Source organism: Anser cygnoides, chromosome 3, assembly GCF_040182565.1.
Source record: "Anser cygnoides isolate HZ-2024a breed goose chromosome 3, Taihu_goose_T2T_genome, whole genome shotgun sequence".
Lineage (NCBI taxonomy): Eukaryota > Metazoa > Chordata > Aves > Anseriformes > Anatidae > Anser > Anser cygnoides.
In genome coordinates this window covers 90897068-90918207 of record NC_089875.1, presented here as the reverse complement: position 1 = coordinate 90918207, position 21140 = coordinate 90897068, and the positions used below count along the sequence as shown (strand labels likewise).

General features: G+C 37.2%; 1 protein-coding gene across 42 annotated transcripts in view; it reads left to right on the top strand.

Annotated features, from left to right (window-relative positions):
* The window catches only part of RIMS1 (regulating synaptic membrane exocytosis 1), a 318536-nt gene that overhangs the window by 95169 nt on the left and 202227 nt on the right, over positions 1–21140 (top strand). For 38 of the 42 annotated variants that reach the window (XR_010830508.1, XR_010830507.1, XR_010830509.1 and 35 more), the window contains 2 exons: positions 17579–17792; positions 19344–19355. The exons of 1 other annotated variant lie outside the window; for it this stretch is intronic. Coding sequence is in view for 38 of the 41 variants with exons in the window: in XM_048077390.2 (XP_047933347.1) it covers positions 17579–17792; positions 19344–19355 (226 nt within the window). In the remaining 3 variants the exon portion in view is untranslated. The remainder of the gene's footprint in view (positions 1–17578; positions 17793–19343; positions 19356–21140) is intronic. 3 more of the 42 variants (XM_066994682.1, XM_066994676.1, XM_048077432.2) reach the window with 1 other exon arrangement.

Sequence of the window (21140 nt, the reverse complement as noted above, 5' to 3'; positions counted from 1 at the left end):
TATAAGAGACAGTGTTTCATACTTGTGCAATCCTAGCAGGATGTGTTCTCTCTCCTGTTTTTGGAATATCCACATAATACTATATGTGACAGAATATTATCTGGATAATCTTGGCAATTCATTGAGATGAGGAAAAAAAGAAGAGATGAGGGTTGCTGCCTCCCAGACATACTTATTGCTTGTCTGTTTTCAGGTAGGAAAAGTATTACCTTTCATAAAACATGCTAGATCTTTTATGATCCATCGCTCAACATGACAAATTTGTGTGGCAGATCATACTGAGCTTCCTACTTTCTGGGAAGCTCACAGATTTAAGGCCACGTCAATAACATGGCTAGATGATGTCAGTATTCTGGGCCCAGGTCACCTCTTTGCTGTTCTGGCTCCAGACCAAGGCGTGGTGCAATGCACAGATGGCTTGTTAGGTGATTTTCTTTGAAACATAGAAAAAATCTCAATATTTGTACTATTGGCCAGCTCCAGAAATTTTAATGAAACCTCCAGATTTTCTGTTCTATTTCAGAAATGCATCAGTGCTGTTTGGATTATAGTTAATGGGGAGAAATTTTTAGTTGTTCCACCTGAGTTTTCCTAGAGAGCTGATAAGAAATCTTTGTCCTCTGTTTGGAAAGCTCTCAATCTAGGTAACTATAAAAGCTGAAGAGAATGGCAAAGAGTGAAGCTTACAGAGAACATTGTACAACATGCTGGATAAAAGTGCCACTTAAGCACTGTAGACACAGGGCTCTGGATTTTATATCATGCACCCCAAGTAAACGGAGTGAGTGCCTTTTAAAAACCATGGCACAGAACAAGATTACAAAGTAGGGGTCCCATTCTATGCAAGTTTCATGTTGTGAAATATCTGTGAATGTGGCAGAAGAAAAAGCCGGTGATCATCAAAAACACAACACAGCTTAGGTTAGCAGAGGCTGACGGCTCAAGCAACATTCTTAGTATCAGAGAATCAGTAAGGCTGGAAAAGACCTCCAAGATCATCTGGTCCAGCCGTCCCCCTACCACCAATACTACCCACTAAGCCATGTTCCTAAACATTGCTGAATTGAAGAAATTCCAATGTAGAAGAATGATATACTTCCTTTACATCTATCTCCAATTGGAAATTTGTTCTTAGGTTAAGAAAATACTGATCTATGGTACTAAGTCCTTACAGCTTTTGGCTATCTATAAGGTTAGCCAAGGGGAAGCAACTATGAAATAATACCCCTTTCTGCTAGTGCTGGTTCAGAGCATTAATGCTGGGGTCAGATCCAAGTATTCTGAAACAGATACTGACTTGGTCACTTGAAAAATTATCAGTGCTTTTTCTACAGACAGAGCCACCAGGGTTTGGACCAAATTTTCTTGAGGGCTAACTTTGTTGCCTTTGACTACTCACCAACCTGTGGGCTCCTGCAGCACTTGAATCATGGAGCCTGAAGCTCTGTGAGTGCACGTTGATTACCGCGCTGATGGGAGAACCACTGCAGAATAGTAGAACAACATTTACCAAGGAAAACCTTTGGAAAAATGCCTCTCTGCCTAATTTATGAGTATTTCAGAGTAGCATGCAGAATCATAAAACAGCTTAGTAGGCTTTGTGCAGTATTTCCCAAAGGACTCTCATTCCTGTTATTTAAGATATTATTGGTTTAAAATGAGCCCTAGGGTTTTTCTTTCAGGATTTAAATGGCAAATGGGTTGGCAGAAGCTCTCCTTCTCTTAAAATCATACCTATGACTAGTATGACTACTGAGAAGCAAATGCTAGTGGTTTTGCTGAATGTGATTAATGAGCATTTGGTTAATGAAGCCTTTCTCCTGGTGTCCTTTAGATGTTTTTTCCATAGTACAATTTTCCAGTATGTGTTGTTACAGAAAAAATGCATCTCTCAATAAATTATCAGTATTGAACTGTGTGAACTAAATTTGTGTTTGAGACTGTCCTTTGGGAAGAGTTCATGTATAAATTGAGTTCAGGCAGAATTCAGGTGCTGTTTAACATCTTTGTTGTCGACATGGACAGTGGGATTGAATGCACTCTCAGCAAGTTTGCCGATGACACCAAGCTGTGGAGCGGTCAATGTGCTGGAGGGAGGGGATGCCATCCAGAGGGACCTGGACAGGCTTGAGAGGTGGGCCTGTGTGTAGCTCATGAGGTTCAACAAGGCCAAGTGCAAGGTCCTGTGTGTGGGTCAGGGCAATCCCAAGCAGAAATACAGGCTGGGCAGAGAATGGATTGAAAGCAACCCTGAGGAGGAGAAGGACCTGGGGATATTGGTTGACGAGAAGCTCAGCATGAGCCAGCAATGTGCACTTGCAGCCCAGAAAGCCAACTGCGTCCTGAGCTGCATAAAAAGAAGCAAGGCCAACTTCAAGGGAGGTGATTGTCCCCCTCTGCTCTGCTCTTGTGAGAACCCACCTGGACTGCTGCGTTCAGCTCTTGGGCCCCCAAGTCATGAAGGGTATGGAAGTATTCGAACGAGTCCAGAGGAGGGCCACGGAGATGATCAAGGGGCTGGAGCACCTCTCTTACGAAGACAGGCTGAGGGAGTTGGGGTTGTTCAGTCTGGAGAAGAGAAGGCTCAGGGGAGACCTTATAGTGGCCTTCCAGTACCTAAAAGAAAGCTGGGGAGGGACTCTTTATCAGGGAGTGTAGTGATAGGACAAGGAGTAATGGTTTTAAACTAAAAAAGGGTAGGTTTAGATTAGATATAAGGAAGAAATTCTTTACTCCGAGGGTGGTGAGGCACTTGAACAGGTTCCCCAGAGAAGCTGTGGATGCCCCATCCCTGGAGGTGTTCAAGGCCAGGCTGGATGGGGCTTTGGGCAGCCTGGTCTAGTGGAAGGTGTCCCTACCAAAGCAGGGAGTTTGGAACCGTATAGTCTTTAAGGTCCCTTCCAACCCAAACCATTCTGTGATTCTATGATTCTATGAAAACTTGGGAATTAGTCAAAGTGTTGATAGATAACAGGAAAGAAAGAGAGGAAGACCTCGAATTGGATGTCATGTTTTTTTATAGTCCTTGTGGAGGTTTAGATCAAAAGAATAATAGTTTATAATAATTTGGCACTCATGCATTTTACTCAACAATTTAATTAGATAAGAGAGTTTTGTAGAAAAATCCTTTGTTAACACTGATTTAATTCTTAGCTTGTGTATTATCAGTGAACATCAAGAGGCAAGGATGCTTGCCACATTAGAGGCTCCATTTTTCCACTGACAATATCTTGAAGCTCAAGACAATTTTCTTAAAACAGTTATAAACAGTGATATTTTGGGGAAAACTAGGTAGTAAAAATGTAGAAAGAGCATGCTGTGAGTTTTCTGTCTCCAATAGAATTCTTGAGAAGAATATTTAACTTCAGTAAAGAGTATATTAAAGATAGGAAGTAAAATAAATTACAAATATAAAAAGCTTAGAAATTTTTAATTTTACTATGTGCCGTGCTTAAAGCATAAAATAAAACTAGTAATGTTCTCCTTTTCTAATTTTCTAATTCACTAAAATGCCATATGCTTTTCATTTGTGTTTACTTTGGCATCCTGAAGAATGAAGAGAATTAAATAATGCTGGAGACAAGCTTAATCATTATCTTGTGTTCAAGCACATTGATGGTATATTTAAAATAGATGTGTGAGCCTTTTTTGTTCCTTGTAATATGGATATTATAAAAGAAGCTGAACATGATGATAAATTAGAGATGCTCTCAGTGAGGCTGTTTGAATTATTTTTAGGTAGAAGACATACTGTACACACTGGGACTCAGCTGAATATAATTAATTTGAAATGTTATCACTGTTGTGCTTGCAGTCCTATTGTCATTTTTTTTTTTTTGTTCTGCGTCTTGCTGGCTTCTATCACACCCCTCACTGTGAGATCTTTTCCTGTTTTGCACGTGTCCTGTTTGTTACCACCATATGGTAGTTAGATTTTCAGTAGCTTTGCTCTGTTTACAGACCACTGTGCTTTGTCATATTTTTTGCTGCTCACCCCGTAATGCCATCTGATACCTATCATCTGTTTAACACATTGGATGCCAAAAATATTCAGATTTTTTTTTTCAAATGTATGTGTGAGAAAGACTGTTTCAGAAAGCTGTTTTAATAAGCATTGCTCCAAAGTAATTTCCTGTTATGTTGAACCAGTACCCACACCTCTCAACTTTCCAAACTTTGTAACAGGTGCCAGCTGACTGAAATGATATACTGCAGCTTTGAGGATTTATTTTATTTTTTATTTTTTTTTTGCTTGTGTGCATTACACTGTTAGCAACAGACTGTAATGTCTTTAAGCATCTTTTCCCACTGTGTGATTGTAACAAAAACAATATTCTCAACGCATAGCAGGGTCTATTCTTACTCTAGTTGCCAATTGCAACTCTATGAGGGTTGCACTTAGTAACTATTTTTGCAACTGGTTTGATGGATAAAATCCATTATGATTTGCAAGTGTTGGCATTAGTGACGGCTGATGCCATTTTAACCCAGTATTTAAATCTCTCATGATACTGACACCCCAAAAAATCGCCTACTGTCACAATATAATTAAATTTTGGGAATGGGGGAATAGATAGTATGAAAATGATTGTATCACTGAATTAAAGGTGGAGGATTTGAGATATTAGGCATGATGAATTTTCCACTCAGAGGAGGGTTGCATTTTAAGATGCAAAAATCTTGAGTTGCAAAGTGTTCATAAACTTAAATTTTAGCACAGGGGTATGTAAATCTCTGTTTCCTATGGTTTCTTGATGAGGATGTAGAACAGTGATTCACTTTTGTGTACCTGTAATGAAACTGTGTATTTCTGTGATCATCTTCTGTTGGTTTTCCTGGGTACTTCTGTGGATGTGGTTTTCTGAACTGACTTAACAGCTGGAAAGGGCAAGTACATATGGGACCAGCAGACTATAAATGCGAGCTGATCTTCGGATGGTCCCATCTCATGTGTGGTTGTTCTGCTGTGTGGAGTTGGATTGTCTTTGCAGCAGGTAGCCTGGCTGACCAGGACAAATTCTGCCTGTGTTGTGTGATTGATACAGCTGAACCTAGGGATGCTACTGATTAATATAGTTCAATTGGATAAATGGGATATTTATCTTATTTTCTCTGTTTCTTATACACTGCTTTTTATAGTTTGGAGTAAGAGCTAAACACTGGTATGCGTATTTTTGATTTTGTGTAGGTGCAAATTTGAACCTTACTTTTGAAAAGTGTTCTAAAGATTTCATCCCCCCCCCCCCCCCCTTTTCTAATCCTTTAATTCTGTAGGTTTTTAATTGTAAAATCCGCCTACCAATCTCCGTCAGGCTTTTTGCACTTTGTTTTACATTATTTTCAGTTATTCTCCATGTTATGTCTGGTTGGTTACAGTGTGATGACCATTCTTAGAAAAAAAACACCATGGCCATTAGCACATTGTGTGATTCAATGAATAAAATAAATAAATTGAAGAGAAGGGCATTTCTTTATTTCTGACTTCTCCTTTGCTTCGCTCTGAAAAGAGATTAGGTTTTGTTCGTTCACAAAAATGTGATTTTGGTGAAGTTTAGCTTAAATAAATGATATTTGTATTCTATAATAAAATGAAGCCAGTGTTTTTGAAGAGAAAATAAATCAAATTGTTCTTTACTCATTGACTTAATGTATTTTAAGGGATGTTTTCTGGCTGAGCCACTTCATAATACATTATTCTACTGGAGAAATTTCCTATGGGGCCTGGAGACTACAGCTCAAAATACCACCGTGTGCTGCTTTCAGTGAAGGAATGGCATTACGGCAGTGTTATGCCATCATGTGCTGACACAGGTCAGCATACTCAGGAGAAGTGTTTCACATGTCTTTTTTACTACGTGTGGAGGAGGGCATGGTGCTGAATAAGATGTGAACAAGGAAAATGAAGTCATTGCGTAGTTTGTAAGGGAAGACATGATCCAGTACCTGAAATACTCCACTTTTTATGGCCTATTATAAAAGTAGAAGTGGAACTTCCTGCTTATTAGCTGGCAGAACAATAATAAGGAATAAAGCTAAAACCCACACAGGTTTAGGTAGTAGTTTTTATACCTGTTTTTAAACTAGTCATATTCTGTTGGTATTTACATCCATTTTTTCCCCACAGAGTGATTTTGTACTCATTCTCTGTACTATAGGTTGTTGCCACCTCACCGTCTAATCAATGCTCTTGACTCTCAGGCATGTGGAAGCACACTTTCTTTACAAACAGTGTTGTTTTGTGTTGCCATGAGAAAATCCAGAGTTGTTGATTTGGCTGGGGAAGACAATAATTAGTTTCTCTCTGCACCTCGATGAAACTTACTTTAAGGAACTTTCCATCAGTCCTTTTTAGAAGGTTCTGTAAAAGGACCTTGTGTCCAACTTATTTTGGGCTTGTTTTTTTGGAAGCAAATGTGTATGAAAATTACTTGTAGACTTGCAAATGCAATTGACCTTTTTTTTCTTCTCTCTCTTCCCCTTCATCCTCCCCCCTTTTTTCTGTTTCCTTGACTGCTGTGATTGTTTTCACAGTTTCATGGTGTTTTTTAGCTCCACCACTTAGATCATGTTTTGTAGCATTTAGCTCCATCCCCCTTCCTTTGGCCATATTATGGGTGGAGAACCAACAGTGGCCTACTGGGGCTGCCCAGGGAAGAGTAAAAGTAAAAGGCAAGTGAGTAGAGATGTGTCTCCTCTCTGCATGATACCATTGCATGTACCTTTTTATATTTTTATGTGTTGTTCTAGCTAAACGCTGAATTGACTGCGTTAGGGCACCCAAGTATTCTAGCCTGGGAAGTTTGCAATAGTGAGATGAGAGAGGAACCTAACCCATGGGACTGACGATGAGTAAGGGAAGTTCAAATAATTACTGGAAGGGCAGACACTATGGTTAAAATAGGATTGGAAAAGAAAGAGAAGGGCTGAACATTTAGCAAATACAGCATGTTTTCTGCAGTGCAGCACTGAGTAAGCCCTAGGGCACAGAGGCAGTCTGCTTTGTAAAGGCATGGTGGACTCTGCTTCAGGAGACCAAAGACAATGTGTGTTGTACCATGACTTGTCATTTCCTTGTTTTCACCAAAGAAAGTTGTGCTGAATTTGATGTTCAGATATGAGCCAAGAAAGCATTGAGAACTATGGTTGTTGCCTGCAGTGTTTAAAATGTGCTATTTCCAGAGAGTTTAGTTAGAAATGTTTATGAATATTATGTTGGTGTAAAACAAGGTGCAAACTCACTAAACTGATCAGAGTTCATATTATATTAAGCAAGGTAACTTCACCTTGTGTCACTGAATTTGGGCAATGTAATTATTCATGGTCCATACAATTACAAATTTTGCTAGGATAATATTAAGAAATTGTTAAACTAGTGAAACTATATCCTTTTCCTGTCTGTGGGAGATATGAGAGTGGGTAGCTCCTTGCCACCACTTCTAGCTCACCATCATATTTCTGTTCTTTTAACTGATCAACGTATTTGAAGACATTAGTACTAACTCTTTGTCTTGTACTTAGATCACAAAGGGTTTGAGGAGCTTTACAAGAAAACTTGTGTCAGGGTCAATCTAAAATAGTGCACTTCTGCTGCTTTGGCCTCTTCTGACAAGGCTCTCATTCTCTTTATCTGACCGGAAAAGTTGGTTGGAGCCTCTTCCACCCTGATATAATTACCATTACCACCTCACAGGAATGGATCATATCTTTCATCTGTTTGTCCTGTCTCCACGAACTGTATTGCCCTTTCCATGCATGTGCTAGAGGAAAGACCTAGAGGTCTTTCTCCTGGCTTTTGTGTGGTATCTGCTGGGACGTCAAGAGTAAGGCTCATGCCCTGCACTAAGGGAGTGCGTTTCCAGATCCCAACACAAAACAGCAATCAGATGGAAGGGCTTATACCTCCTTCCAAAGGCCGAGGAAGGGACAGAGAAGTTCCCAAAAGTGCAAGGGCTGTAGATCCAAAGATGCAGTTAGGAGAGGGCCATACTGGGTTGAAAGGTGTTGTCTCCCTCCTCTCTGTCATGCTTCACTGTTTTGGCCTGTTAGAACGTTCACGTTCAAATAATTCTTTATTGTTGAAACTTAACAATTTTCTCTCCAAAAAAAGTCCTCATGCAACTGAAACACTTCTAATGAAAAATGAGACTTCAACTTTTGAAATGGAAGCTTTTCTGCACAGAGTTACCATACAGCCTAGGAGCTGTACTCTTATTTCAGTTAGTGGAAATAGCCACGTGAGGAGAACTGAACATCTTTTTAGCAATGGTATTGGTTTTCAGATTTTTATGAAGTCTCAGCATAAAACATACAGATGTCATTAAAAAAAACAACAGTTGATTTAGATTATTATGGCACAACAGCCATGAGAGGTAAGAATGTATGTTTTTAAACAAAGAAGGGATAATCATTAACTATTTTTTTCCACAGAAGGCATTGCTTTCTTCCGTACTAAATATATCTCAGCGTGTAAGTGCTTTTTAATACAAGACATACCCAGTTTCTTTATGAACTCCTCAACAATATCTTTTTTAGTACTGTTGGGCGGTATTTGCTTAGTTAGCTGCTTTCTCTCGTATACCTCAGAAAGGGTAACGGTCATTTGGGAGGAACTGTGGGAAGCTGGAATGCAAATTCCTTGTTGTAGATATTGCACATTTCTGACTCACAGTTCTTCAGCTGTGTAAGGAGGAAGTCTGCTTGTGGGCTGAGATTATTAAAGAAAAACACAAATAGGAGTATATGAAAATAAAGTTTTCAATAATCTACATCAGGAAACTTCCAGGAAGCTGTAAAATTAAATTGTATAAACATTATTTAATGAGCTCTTTATACACTTGCCGAAAACCTGCTCTTGTTAAAATTTTAGTTTGAAAATCTCTGTGTGAAGTTACTGCTGGTGAAGAGGCACTAGTGAATAAAGCCTCCTGTTCTGTCTAGGCAGCAGCAGCCCACGCCACTATGCCAGGGTGCCTCCGCTCTGACGTGATGGGGACTTGCTAAGACGTTTTTGTCTTAGCCTTTATGGTCGTGTTATGATGCTGCCATTTATTACAGACATGATAAGAGATTATATGAAGGAACTGGAATTAAGATCTGATATAACTTGTGTAGAGGGTGTAAGTATTTGTTAGATGTGACCAGCTTTTAATTCCAGCTGTGGTGGCCAGGTTGAACTCCTGTGTGAGATCTTCAAGTGAAGCCTTCATCTTGGCCAAGTCTGAACTTTATCCTGAATCTCATAATGAAATGCTTTATGGTTAAACTGCTCCTGGTTCCTAGGATCTCGTGCATACAGGAAAAATATCAGCATTCATTAAAAGCATTTTGTTCCTCATGGATGTGAGGAAAGTATGAACATATCGCCTGAAGGCTCAGAAACCAAAAAACTAAATAACTAAGATCACAAAATGGTGAAAAAGAAATACAAAAAGTAACTTCATGTATTTCTTAATAATGTTGAGAGATTTGTATTATAATATTGCCTGGAAGTGCCTGTCATGGACTATAACCCTTCTGAGTGAGGGTTTTTACAAACATAAAAAAGAAAAAAGCAATTTTTGTCATGGGGGCAGCCTGCATTGTAAGTATTAGGCAGATAATAAAATAACACGAAATATTGTCTGGCCTGGTAAGTAAAAGGTTTAACATACTAGTAACCTCTTTTTTTTTTTTTTCTTTTTTTGTAAAAATCTTTGTAAACATCAAGGTAAAGGAGAGTTTGAAGAGGATGATGGGGTGGTTTTGATGATAATACTCCTACATTAGGGCAACGAGGGGAAAACCAACAAAGATTCTAGCTTGAAAGTTTAACCCAGGAGGAAGTGTCAGCTGAGTTCTCAGCACTGGATGAAAAATGATAGGTAAGGCAGAAATAGACTGTGAAAGTCTTTGAAGGTGAAGACAAGCCATTTATATTTTGTACAACACAAAAAAGGGTTCATTGGAGGAATACAAAGAGACAGGTAAAATTAAATTATATTTGTTGCAGGATTCTGATCAGACTGTCAGCAGGACAGGCTTGAACTGGTGAGAAAAGGAACTGATGGATAAACTGATGATGGCTGAATATTTAATCTGGACAGAGATTAAATTAGATAAACATTTTTTTTTCTTTTAATTTTCAAAATGAATCTCCAAGGCTTGTATAGGATTTTGAGGTGAAGGTCTACATAGGTCTGAGTCCAGTATAACACAGGAGTTTGTGGTCCTGAGTGACAGGCAGAATATAGGTGGTAGTGAAGTTTTAACAGGGGTATGTGGAGATCTCTGTTTCAGTTAGTGGAGTTTGATGTACAGGTCACACATGACGGAAATCAGAAATCTATGCCAAAATCTTTGGTTTGGGCAAAACAAGAGAAGTATGAGGTAGAGGGGCAGACTGTGAGTTACAAGAATGGCCACACTTGTGTTTGCACCAATAAAACGGAGAAAGATGAGATAGATAGGATGTGGAGGAGAAAGGTCTGAGGCCCAACAGGATTCAGGTGATTGCTGGTGAGATGAAAAACATCATGGGTGAAAGGTGAAGACCAAGTTGAAAGAAGAATTGAGTTGAACTATAATTGTGTGTTGAATGGGCAGAGGAGAATGAAGAAACCTTCAGGCTAGGTAAAATCTGAGATTTTGAGGAAAACAATTGTTCCTGTTATAGGATATATAACGTACTATATGTAGTATATAATAATTAATGTGATATAAAATATTTGAGAAAAACGTGTAGGAGGGAGAGACCTACAGGAAATGTGAACAGGGAAGGGACAGATAGGTGGTAAGTGAAGTTGCAGAAAAGTGAGGAGTCTGACCGTAGGTTAAAGCAAAGGGGCTAGAAGTAGCAGGTAATACTCATATTACTTTTACAGAAATAAGGCCTTTTTTCTCAGAAGATTAGCTGATTGATCAGGTTCTTACCTGTTTCACAACTTATGTAAGTCCATCCACGTGTTGCTTGCCTTTAGCAAGTGTCTTTTATAGACAAATAGTGTATTCTGCTCTTAAAATGGCAGTTTCCACTGAATAAAAGAGTCCAACAATAACAACAGTAAGGAATATTGACCTAACATCCAAAGTCACTTACAAGAACAATATTTTGCAATATGAATACCTTCAACAGTTATTTGATCTTCACAAAGTGACCAAAAGAGGTATCATATCATCCATGCTAAAAAGCAGCACACCTCAAACATGCAAAAACTCCTGAATTTAGAATATGCTAACACATTAATTTTGCTATGTCATGCACTGAGGAGTTGGAAGTTACAGTTATTTATTTCCTTTTCAACCTAAATCTGTCCTACTTGTGCAGAGAATGTAAGGTTATAAATTTTATTAACAGATTTATGTGACGTGATGATACATGATATAACTGGCAGATATATCTAGACTTCTTCACGGGACTTTAGCTGTTCTTCTAGTCAGCATGTGCTAGATTCACCCTCAATTCCCCATTTCCTTTGATTGAGACAAAACAATCCATAGTACCTTGCTAAGATTGCCTGTCTTGACTTTAAACAAGTGTGTATTCCCTAAAGCCATCACAGGCTGACAGCTTTTCCTAGTTAAGATGCTAGTGGGGATTAAGGGAAAAGCTAGATGCCTTGCTGCTCTCTCTAGGAACATCTGCATGAGACGGGCATCACAGATGAGGACCTGCAGCACTGGCAGAACAGCAAGGCACCTAGGGAGACCTAGGTGTTTCCAGGGTTTCTGGAGCTGCTGAGCAGCGGTTTTCAGATCATAGCATCAGTGTAGCCACCTAAAGTTTTTTAGATCTAGCAGTTGCATTCACAGGCATATTAAATAACCAGAAGTCCTAGAACTTCTGGTGTTCAGTGTAGATTTGTCAAAGTTACGCCGCTGGCATGTTAATGAAGAATTAGTCTTTTGTGCATTTCCTACAGTTGAAGATAGTTTAGAAACCAATCTGAATTTGTATTCTTGTACTAGTTTTTTTTTTTTCAATAAAAAAGAATGCTAAGAACAGAACTTAATAAAAGTCTCACTGATTTCATGAAAAAAGTTGCCTATGCTCTGTGTGATTATGAGTATGCATGGGTGAACAGGGCAAAGTACAGCATTTTGTCTTTTTTCGTTTATGCTATAGCCACTTACAGTTTCTTAAGGTTATGTCACCTAGAAGGCAGCACATTTTCCAACTACCAAGAACTCACAGCAGGGCGTGATATTTTTATAATGTTAAATCATAAGATTACAAGATTCGATCATTTGAGTTGAACTGGGAGATTGAAAACGCAATCTTTAGTGCCATCTGCTGGATTTTAAAGTAGAACACATGGTTTCATACTACATTTAAAAATCATTTAAAATTTAACTGTGCATAAAATGACCCAAATATTTGGCATTTTTAGAAAATCTGCTCAGACAGAGCAGAAAAAAAAAACTGGAAACCTCAAAATATGTTGTGAAGTCATACTGTAAAAGCGAATGGTTTAAGTCTTTTACTATATGCATGAAAACTGTGTATTGGTTCCTGTCGTACATTATCATCGGTGTCTACAGCTCATGTATTTGTGGTAAAGTATTGATGCTGATGCTTATGAATCCAGAAACGGAGTCATGCCCAGGGTGCTATAATGTGCCAAATGCCTCTTACAGAATTTTAGCAACAAAATACATTTTTTTAGTTGCATGAGATCTGATGTGGCCAAAGATTCACCCACTGTGTAATCTTTTTTTTGATCATGCACATACATGCTGCCAGTCTGCCTGTGAAATACCAGGTACCCTCCTCAGCTGAGCCAGTTTATGCAGACAAAGCTATTTTGTTAAGAGTAGTGTGAGGTTTTCACAAGTATGACAATAACATTAGAGGAAGCTTGTCATTCAAGCTTCTTGACCTCTTTGTGCTATGCTCTCAAATGTATTGTTGCATTTGTAGATATTTCTTCTATTGTTTCTCCATGAAGAGAATGGTTTTAATCCTATGTGTGGAGAGGTCTTTCTTACTTCGTAAGTAAGTTTATTACTTAATGAAAAGTGAAGCAGTACTGAAGTCTTGGGCCATCAGATGATGGTGTTGGGGATCTGAACAGTTCCAAAGGCAGAGGCACTTCCATGTTTCTAGGAAAGGATGAAGTGTCACACATAAAAGAGGTGCTCTTGGTGGCACCTGAAGTGATATGTTTTAATACATTGAGCCAAAAAGACGTTAAAAAAGGTAGATGCTGCATGCCCTTTAAGCAAGAAATATGCTAGGGTGATAAAGAACAAAATTGAAGGGACATCTGGTTCAGCAACATTATTAATATATTTTACATTTTATCAGATTAATAAACAGATTACATTAATTTTGATCTCTATTTAACTTACAAGAATTCTAATGTTTTCTTAAATCTGAACTGGGATGGTTATTTCTCAAATGAGTTCATATGTCGTATCTAACAGATCTTATTTACTTATGCAACAGCTGCTGATAGATTTTGTGGATTAAAGGACTAAATCTTAAGGAACAGATAAATATATATTTTTTCTTTTGGCTGAGATCAAAGATTTGCGGTTTCAAGTCAAATGACATTTAAACTGAGCCAAGAATGGTCGTTAAATTTATGCACTCTGTGCTAAAGTCACCACCACAAAAAACAAACAACAACAAAAAGCTTTTACAAAATATTATTATTGGAAGATATTTTTTGCTATTAAGAATTTGTTTTTCTGTTGTGAAATATCTATTCAATGAAATTTGTTGAAGATATCTATTTCAAACATAAATATTAATTTTTAATAAGAACGAACATTTAGTAGATTTTTTTTTCCTGATCAACATTATAAAAATTAATACTGAATTTAACTGTATTTGTTAGAGAACTGTTACAGAACACAACCAGATAGGAATTTCAGCTTTTTTTTTTTTTTTTTTTAAATAAGCAGTATAAAAACGTAATGAATTAGATTTCATTGTTAACCTGTGTCCTGATGTGCATGAAAACTGTAAGAAGAGTTCAGTTGTAGTGCATTGCTCTCTCTGGCCATCTTCCACCTCCTGCAGTATCTCACACTTTTGAAGGAAATTTTTTGTGAAACTTCTTCATACTGACTTATATTTGTTCTCAGTCATCAGTGTTAAGTCCTGGGATGGTTTCCACTATTTTAGTTTTAATATTTTGTTTTGTTTGTTTTTTCCATTTGTCTTTGGAGGCCAGGTGGGAGATGAAACCTCCCCTTTATGGCTACACCATTTACCCCAGTAGTAGAACTAGCTAAATTTCGGGATGCGTGATGAAAAATGGTATGAATATATGGACTTAGTCTTCTTGCACTGTAGCCTGATTGTTCTTTTTGTCTGAAGGAATTGAACCGGCATCAGCGGTTCCCCCAGTCTTTACTTAAGTGCTGTTATGAAGTCTCTAACTTAACCTTTAGGTGCATGTCTACATTAAGGAATGTTTAATAGACTTAAGGTTTTCCTCTGATGAAAATGTGGCTTATAGCTTGGAAGTTAAGGAGCAACCTTGAAAAATATCCATCTGTGTTTTAGTTAAACACAGAGAATAAACAGAGTTAAACTCCAGAGAATACTTAAATCTTTTGTATAAGACAAAACTGTTAGGAGGGATTTGTTGCAACTGTTGCAGAAAGGCTAGACGTATGGGCATTCTGTCATCCCGCAAAAAGGTGGAAAAGGTGTTTCAAACCTTGGAAAAGAACTAATTGCCATGAAGACTTGCCATGAGCTGGGTAAGATTCTTCATGCTCCGTGAAAATTTGTGTTCGGTGACAATACTGGAAAATAACAGATTTTGGTGAACAAAATTCCTTTAATTTCCCTTCCAGCTCATTCACTAACCCCAGTAAGAGAGCAGCAGTTATTAATGCGCTTTCTAAGCTTCATATGGGATGAAAAAAAAAAATCAGATGAGTGTTGTGGAACTGGAAAAGAGCAGGAACAGGTGCACTGCTTTCTGTTGTCTTCCCTTTCCACATTAAGAAAGTTAGGGCTTTAAGTCTTGCAATAGCAGAGGAGAACAGGATTTAGTTTCCATGGTTTCAGTTTTTAATAAAATATTTTATATAATAAGAAATTTACCTCCAGACCTCCCCATTATTTAAATTTATTCCTTAAGCTGGTTATTATACTCATTCCTGAATGTTTTCAGGCTTTTTTTTTTTTTTTTGCATTCTAAGTGAGCAGCTGTGTAAGATAAATTAAATCATGTGTAATCCAATAATGTGGCCAAAAGTATTCAGTTTCTCCAGTATTTTTCCTAATTCTGTTGACCCACTTTCCTCATCTTACTCAACACTGCAAAGGTTTTTTAAGGAGGCTAGTAAGAAATAAAAATAAAACAAAAATTCCCTTTGCTATTCCTGCCAAGTTTTTCATTAGCATAAAGCATTAAGTGTAATGCATCATGTTTGTACTGAGGGAGAATAAAATATTTGGATTCTTAGCTTTCCCCTCTATTGCTGCATCTGTACAGCGTGCCTATATGAGGTCATTATTTTTTAGTGTGAGAGTTAGTATGAGCAGTGATATTCCTGCCCAAATTGAATGTGTATTTTACTGTGATTTCCAATGTTAAGTTGAATCATCTAAATATTTTAAATATTTTTAGAATTATTTTCTAAATGAGTATCATCTTAAAGTAAAAATATCCACTTCACCAAAACAGTATTTTATGTAAACAGCACTGATTTCTTATCTCTTAGAAGTCAAAACATCACACTCCAAAAAAATAAAATAATCCTGCAGTAAAACAGAATTCTCTCACTACGTTGGTTAAATGGAGACATCAGCCTCTGTGCTAACTAAGGGTGTAAGTAGCTCAAAGCAGGTGGAAAGTTATCATTAAGACCTCTATAGACGATACACCTACTCATACCATTTATTAAACTCAAGATTACCTGTTTCTATTATTAACCTATGTAGTTGTTCATGATTTTTTTTAATGTTGTCCATGGAGATGCAGATTTAAAGCAACACCTGAAAACGTGGGTGGGGAGTCTGTAGATGTCATATAGCATGGTGAAAAGACTTAATTGTACACGTGCCCTATTGTACTCTCCCACTTAATCTGCTCAAGGTCTTTGCTCAAGGTAATGAAAACAAAGCTTAGGAGTTGCAGTGCTGTCCTGGTGCACCTACAGAAAAATGTCTTAATCGTATGATTTGGTCAATAGTAAGGTAGTTAACTGAGCTGAAATGTAATACTTTGATTAATTAAACTCCAGGATGAGGTTTCACATGGCAGCTGAGTTGATATAATAGCTCATTGCTACAAAATGGGCAGTCCTACTTTCTCCTTGTCCTTCTCGTTTCTGCCTTCAGGAGCCCATGTCCTCCTTCCCTTTGAGGTCTCCAGTGGCCTGCTCAGAGTGGAGTGATTCAGCAAGCTAAATAATGGTTTCTTTTTTTTTGGCAGGAAAATTGATTTTCTGTTGGTTCAGGTCTATGGATTATCTCATTGAGGAGGGCTTGGTAAATGTCCAAAGAAGCATCAATAAGTGTGCATACAGGAGTAAGAGAGGAGCTGGACTGCCCCTTCTGGAATGGCCTAGGCCTTTGGCTCGTTCCTCTCTGAAACTTTGCCATCAATGTCTCATAGAAACCACCAGGAGAAAAGGTTTTCCTCAGAGATAATGTTATGTAGCTGTAACGTAGGTCTTCACATCACAGTGATATGAAAAAAAAACACTTGATTACTTTATATTGCTATTTTGACTTACAGAAAGGGAAGTGAAGGATAGAGAAGTAAATTTGCTTGCCTAAGCTCATGATTTAAATGGTTTTATGATTTAAAAGTTGGGTCTTCCGAGCAGTAGGATATTTAGCCAGTTGGTGAGCATGCTGTCAGACAATTTGTTACTTGGGGCAGCTGGAAGAGAAGTGCTACTCCTTTAAAAACACATCTTCATCTTAAAAATCTATATACTTGTTAATACTTCAATAGTTAAGTTGAAAGATATCTCTGTAATGAGGGACAGGAAACCTTAGATAGTCTCGCAGAGCTCTGTAATTAATACTAATGAGAAAATATTACATTCTGTTAATATATGGATTTGACTTTAAAAAAATCATATTCTCCTAGTGCTAGTGTAATTGTAGTACATCTTTAAGCTATATGTGTTAGTAATCTGTATTTTGAAACTATAAGTGTAACGCTATAACTGAAGATTGAGCGTCCTTTTCTTTTTTTTTCTTTTTTTTCTTTTTTTTTTTTCTTTTTTTCTTTTTGATTACACCTGCTGGATAATGTTGATTAAAAGACAATGCAAAGTTGCTCAGGCAATTATCTTTCAGTTTTTATTTTGTACACGGTAGATACTTCTATTTAAAGCTATGAATTTTTTGCTGTCTTTGTATATTTGGATCAATTTCTGGTCAAGTGAAATTATTTCCTCACTAGCTTTGAAGTAAACCTAACAGGAATACATATGTCTGTTAATTTTTTCCTCTAGATTCTTCTATACAGTCTTCCAAATGTGGTGTGTATTTGATATGAAGTGCACTATTATTGTGAACATGCTGAGAATATTAGGTTTAGTTTAAATTGAAAGAAAGAAATACGCAGTAGTATTATTTCCTCCTATTATTGCTATATAAACTTTTTTCTCATCTATGCAGGAGGTTGCATCAACAATTTGAAAGCTATAAAGAGCAAGTAAGAAAGATAGGGGAAGAAGCCCGCCGTTACCAGGGAGAGCACAAGGATGATGCTCCAACATGTGGAATCTGTCATAAAACAAAGTTTGCAGATGGTTGTGGCCATTTATGCTCTTATTGCCGGACCAAGTTTTGTGCTCGATGTGGAGGTCGTGTCTCCCTGCGATCAAACAATGTAAGTCTTCTGATGTGTACTCTTAAGAAAAACCCTCCTTGACATTGTAACACTGCAGATTGTTCACCTTAAGTTTGGCATTTCATGCTTCATTTTACTTAAGAATTTCACTCATCACTTCATTATGAGGTGTGTATAAAGTAGAATAATGTATTTTGGAGATACTTAAGGTTCACAGAGTTAACTAAAACAAAAGAATACATCGTGTATAGTTCTGTTAAGTGGTGGCTCAAAGGAAGTAGTTGTTTTGGAGAGTGAAAGAAAAAAAAACCTTTTGCTGAGGTCATACTCTACATTGAGAAATTTTTATTGAACTCATTTCATTTTAGATTTCTTTATAGAGATTTTTGTATACACTTATAGACTTTGCTTCTTTAAAATCAATCCATTTTTGGTTAGGGAAAAAAGGCCTTCCTTACCACAAATAGAGTGTTATGTCAATTTATTTTAAATTTATTTAAAAAGTAACACAATAGATTAAACTGGATTAGGTATACTACTTTCAGGGAGGTGAGATAAATCTTCCTCTGTTAGATGCAGTAGCTGTCCACAAAATTGAAGGGTAGCCCAAAATTCCCTCTGTTTGGTCAGTCCCTTATCAGGAACTGGCCACTCACCTGTACATGACTGGTAGGATCAATATTTTGAAGACTACTGTCCAATGATTATTTTTAGTGGATCATCTAGTGTCCTACAATGTATGACATGGTTTTGTTGACTAGCATGAGATGACATAACTTTCTCATATGGCTTTAAGTTGCCAATCTTTTCTGGGAGAAATTCATCTCTTTGCATCAATGTAAATTCAGTTAAAGTGGTCATCAGTTCTATAGCAGATAAACATGTTCACAACAGAACAGGTTTTACTTCCTTTGCTCTAAAACTCAGCTGAATAAGGGGTTTTGAAATTTGATGTAAACAAAGAAAAAGCCCATAGAAATAAGCCCATTTCATTATTATTTTGGAAGTTCTTCATAGCTCTGATGTACCTGTGAGTACAATAAATAAAATTCTGTAAAAAATACGTAGATGTGTTTGGCAAAAATTGTGGTACCTTCATATTTTAAGATAAATGGATGCATTATATTGTATCACCTGCAGGTGGTATCACTAGAGCAAGTCTGTGAAAATATAGTTTATTTCGATATGTTAGGTTATACTATTAATTAGAGTACATATGATACAGCTTATTATTTACTCAGAAAGAAACTGAATATACATTAATTGTTTTTCATCTACTGTTTCAAGTCACAGAAATGGAAACTGTGAAAGTTTCCATTCAGTTGTAACTTGTCTTTCCTTTGTTATGTTGTTCATGGTTCTGTGGGTTAGGGTGGGAAAACATATTTTCTACACATGAAGTAGTACGATCTTTTGATTTGAAGCTTTTTTTTTCCCTGAAATTTTGTTTTTAGCTCTTTGTAAAGAGTTATTAGAATTGCATTTCTTTGAAATCTGTCTATTAATACTTGCCTATTTTATTCTTTTTCTCTTCTTTTTTTTCTTTTCTCTTTTTTTTTTTTTTCTGCTTCCTTGGATGCTTTCCCAAAGGAGGACAAAGTGGTTAGAATCCATGCTTTTTATCATTTATTATTATAATGTTGTTAGTTAACTGGGAAACATATTAATGTAAAAAAACCTGAACTGAAATTGTAAAATGATCCAGAGGGGAGGGGGGGAAGAGCAGAAAACCTAACAACCAGGCCCCTCTCATCCTTTAGTTGAACAAACCCTTCAAAGATAGCCCAACAAGGAAACCCAAGTCTGTTGTCTTACATTAGGACAATGTAGGAAATTAATTAAAAATTGAGGATTATTAATAGGCCAAAAAGTAGAGGAGGTAATTAAATATAATCAAGTTTTATTTCATAAAAATGTCTTTGGTTAACAATTTGACTTTTTGCATGCAAGTTCCTTCCATCAGCTCCAGGAAATCTAAACTAATAATTAAAATGTAATTTTATATTGTTTGATATGGTTTGCTGTGTTTTGCTTCTGGCTGCAGCAAAAATTCAGGGAATTTGTGTAAAATCAGCCATTTGATTTTTACATTTGAAGTAGTTTGCATAGGCAAAGGATAATGTCTTGAAACTGTACATGGGAGTGAACACATGGAGTGAATCTTTTGTGACTGTTTAGTTACCATTTCACAAAACAGTAAAGCTGCTTTGGGATCAAATACTGGCTTATACCAAAGGTGTAAGGTGAGTGTAGTTCCCTGTTCATATCTGCATCATGTGCACAGAGGAAAGGGTGGCAGTACTTGAGCAGGACAGTGTGTGTCCACTTACACCTCTTCCCAGGCAGGTCTGCAGAAGGTATTCCAAAATTTAACTTTGAGACTTAGTAGTGAGAATTAGTCTGCTTCCCAGGTACTTCAGCTGAAATGAGTGTGAAGAGATTACAGTCCAACATCGGTTTTGAATTGCAGGTAATAGTGCTACGTTTGCATTATGAAGTGGCCGTGTGCCACAGCTCACATCATAGCATAGCTATAACCTGCAATTACTACTGCATAACACCTATAGAGAATGACTTCCATCACCTCTTCATATTGTAGTATTTTTTTATAGGCAGTTGTGTTCTGAGAACATGGTTGGTTTTTTAAGGACTGTGAAATGTAACTTGATACAGCTTCATTCTACTGCTTAATGTGTGGTTCTCTGAACAAAGTGCTGAAATAATTCAGGACTTCCAGATTTTTTCCATTCTATTAATCTAAGGATTAGATTAAGATAGTGTGAAAAGCTTCATCTTGATTTTGATTTGTTACTAAAGCAGCGTACCATTGATGAATCCACTGGGTTGCACTGAAAGATTAATGCACTTGCAACAAAGATGTCTTCAGGACCAGAAACAGCAAAGCTCTTAAATGCTGAAAGTGCCATGTAGGTACAGTACAGCCACATAGATTTTGGAGAGCAATCAAGTTGAACTTTACTTGAGCTGCTTCTATGCTTGAGACATCCTTCATGCTTCTGTTTTGAACAAAAACTTTGCTAAATAGTCAGAACTGTGCTAGCACACGTGCTTTAAAGATTGCGTCTTTGATGAGGTGACAGCTTAGGTGTTTGTTTTTGAATTGTGTCATTTGAGATCCAGAAAATAGACTCCACTGCCCTAAAACATTCTGAAGAAATATGTGCTGAAGACATATCTGACTTTTCTGGATTGTCCTAAATTCAGTAAAATATACCCTTGGTGTTTGCGCTTGCCTTGGTGTAGGTTTCTTTGTGTTGAACTCCAAGCTTCCATATGCCAAGAAAATGACATTTTTACCGTGTGATGAAGCTGTGACATCCATTTAACAGCTGAAAAGTCATGGTAGTCAGAGGGAGAATGTCTAAT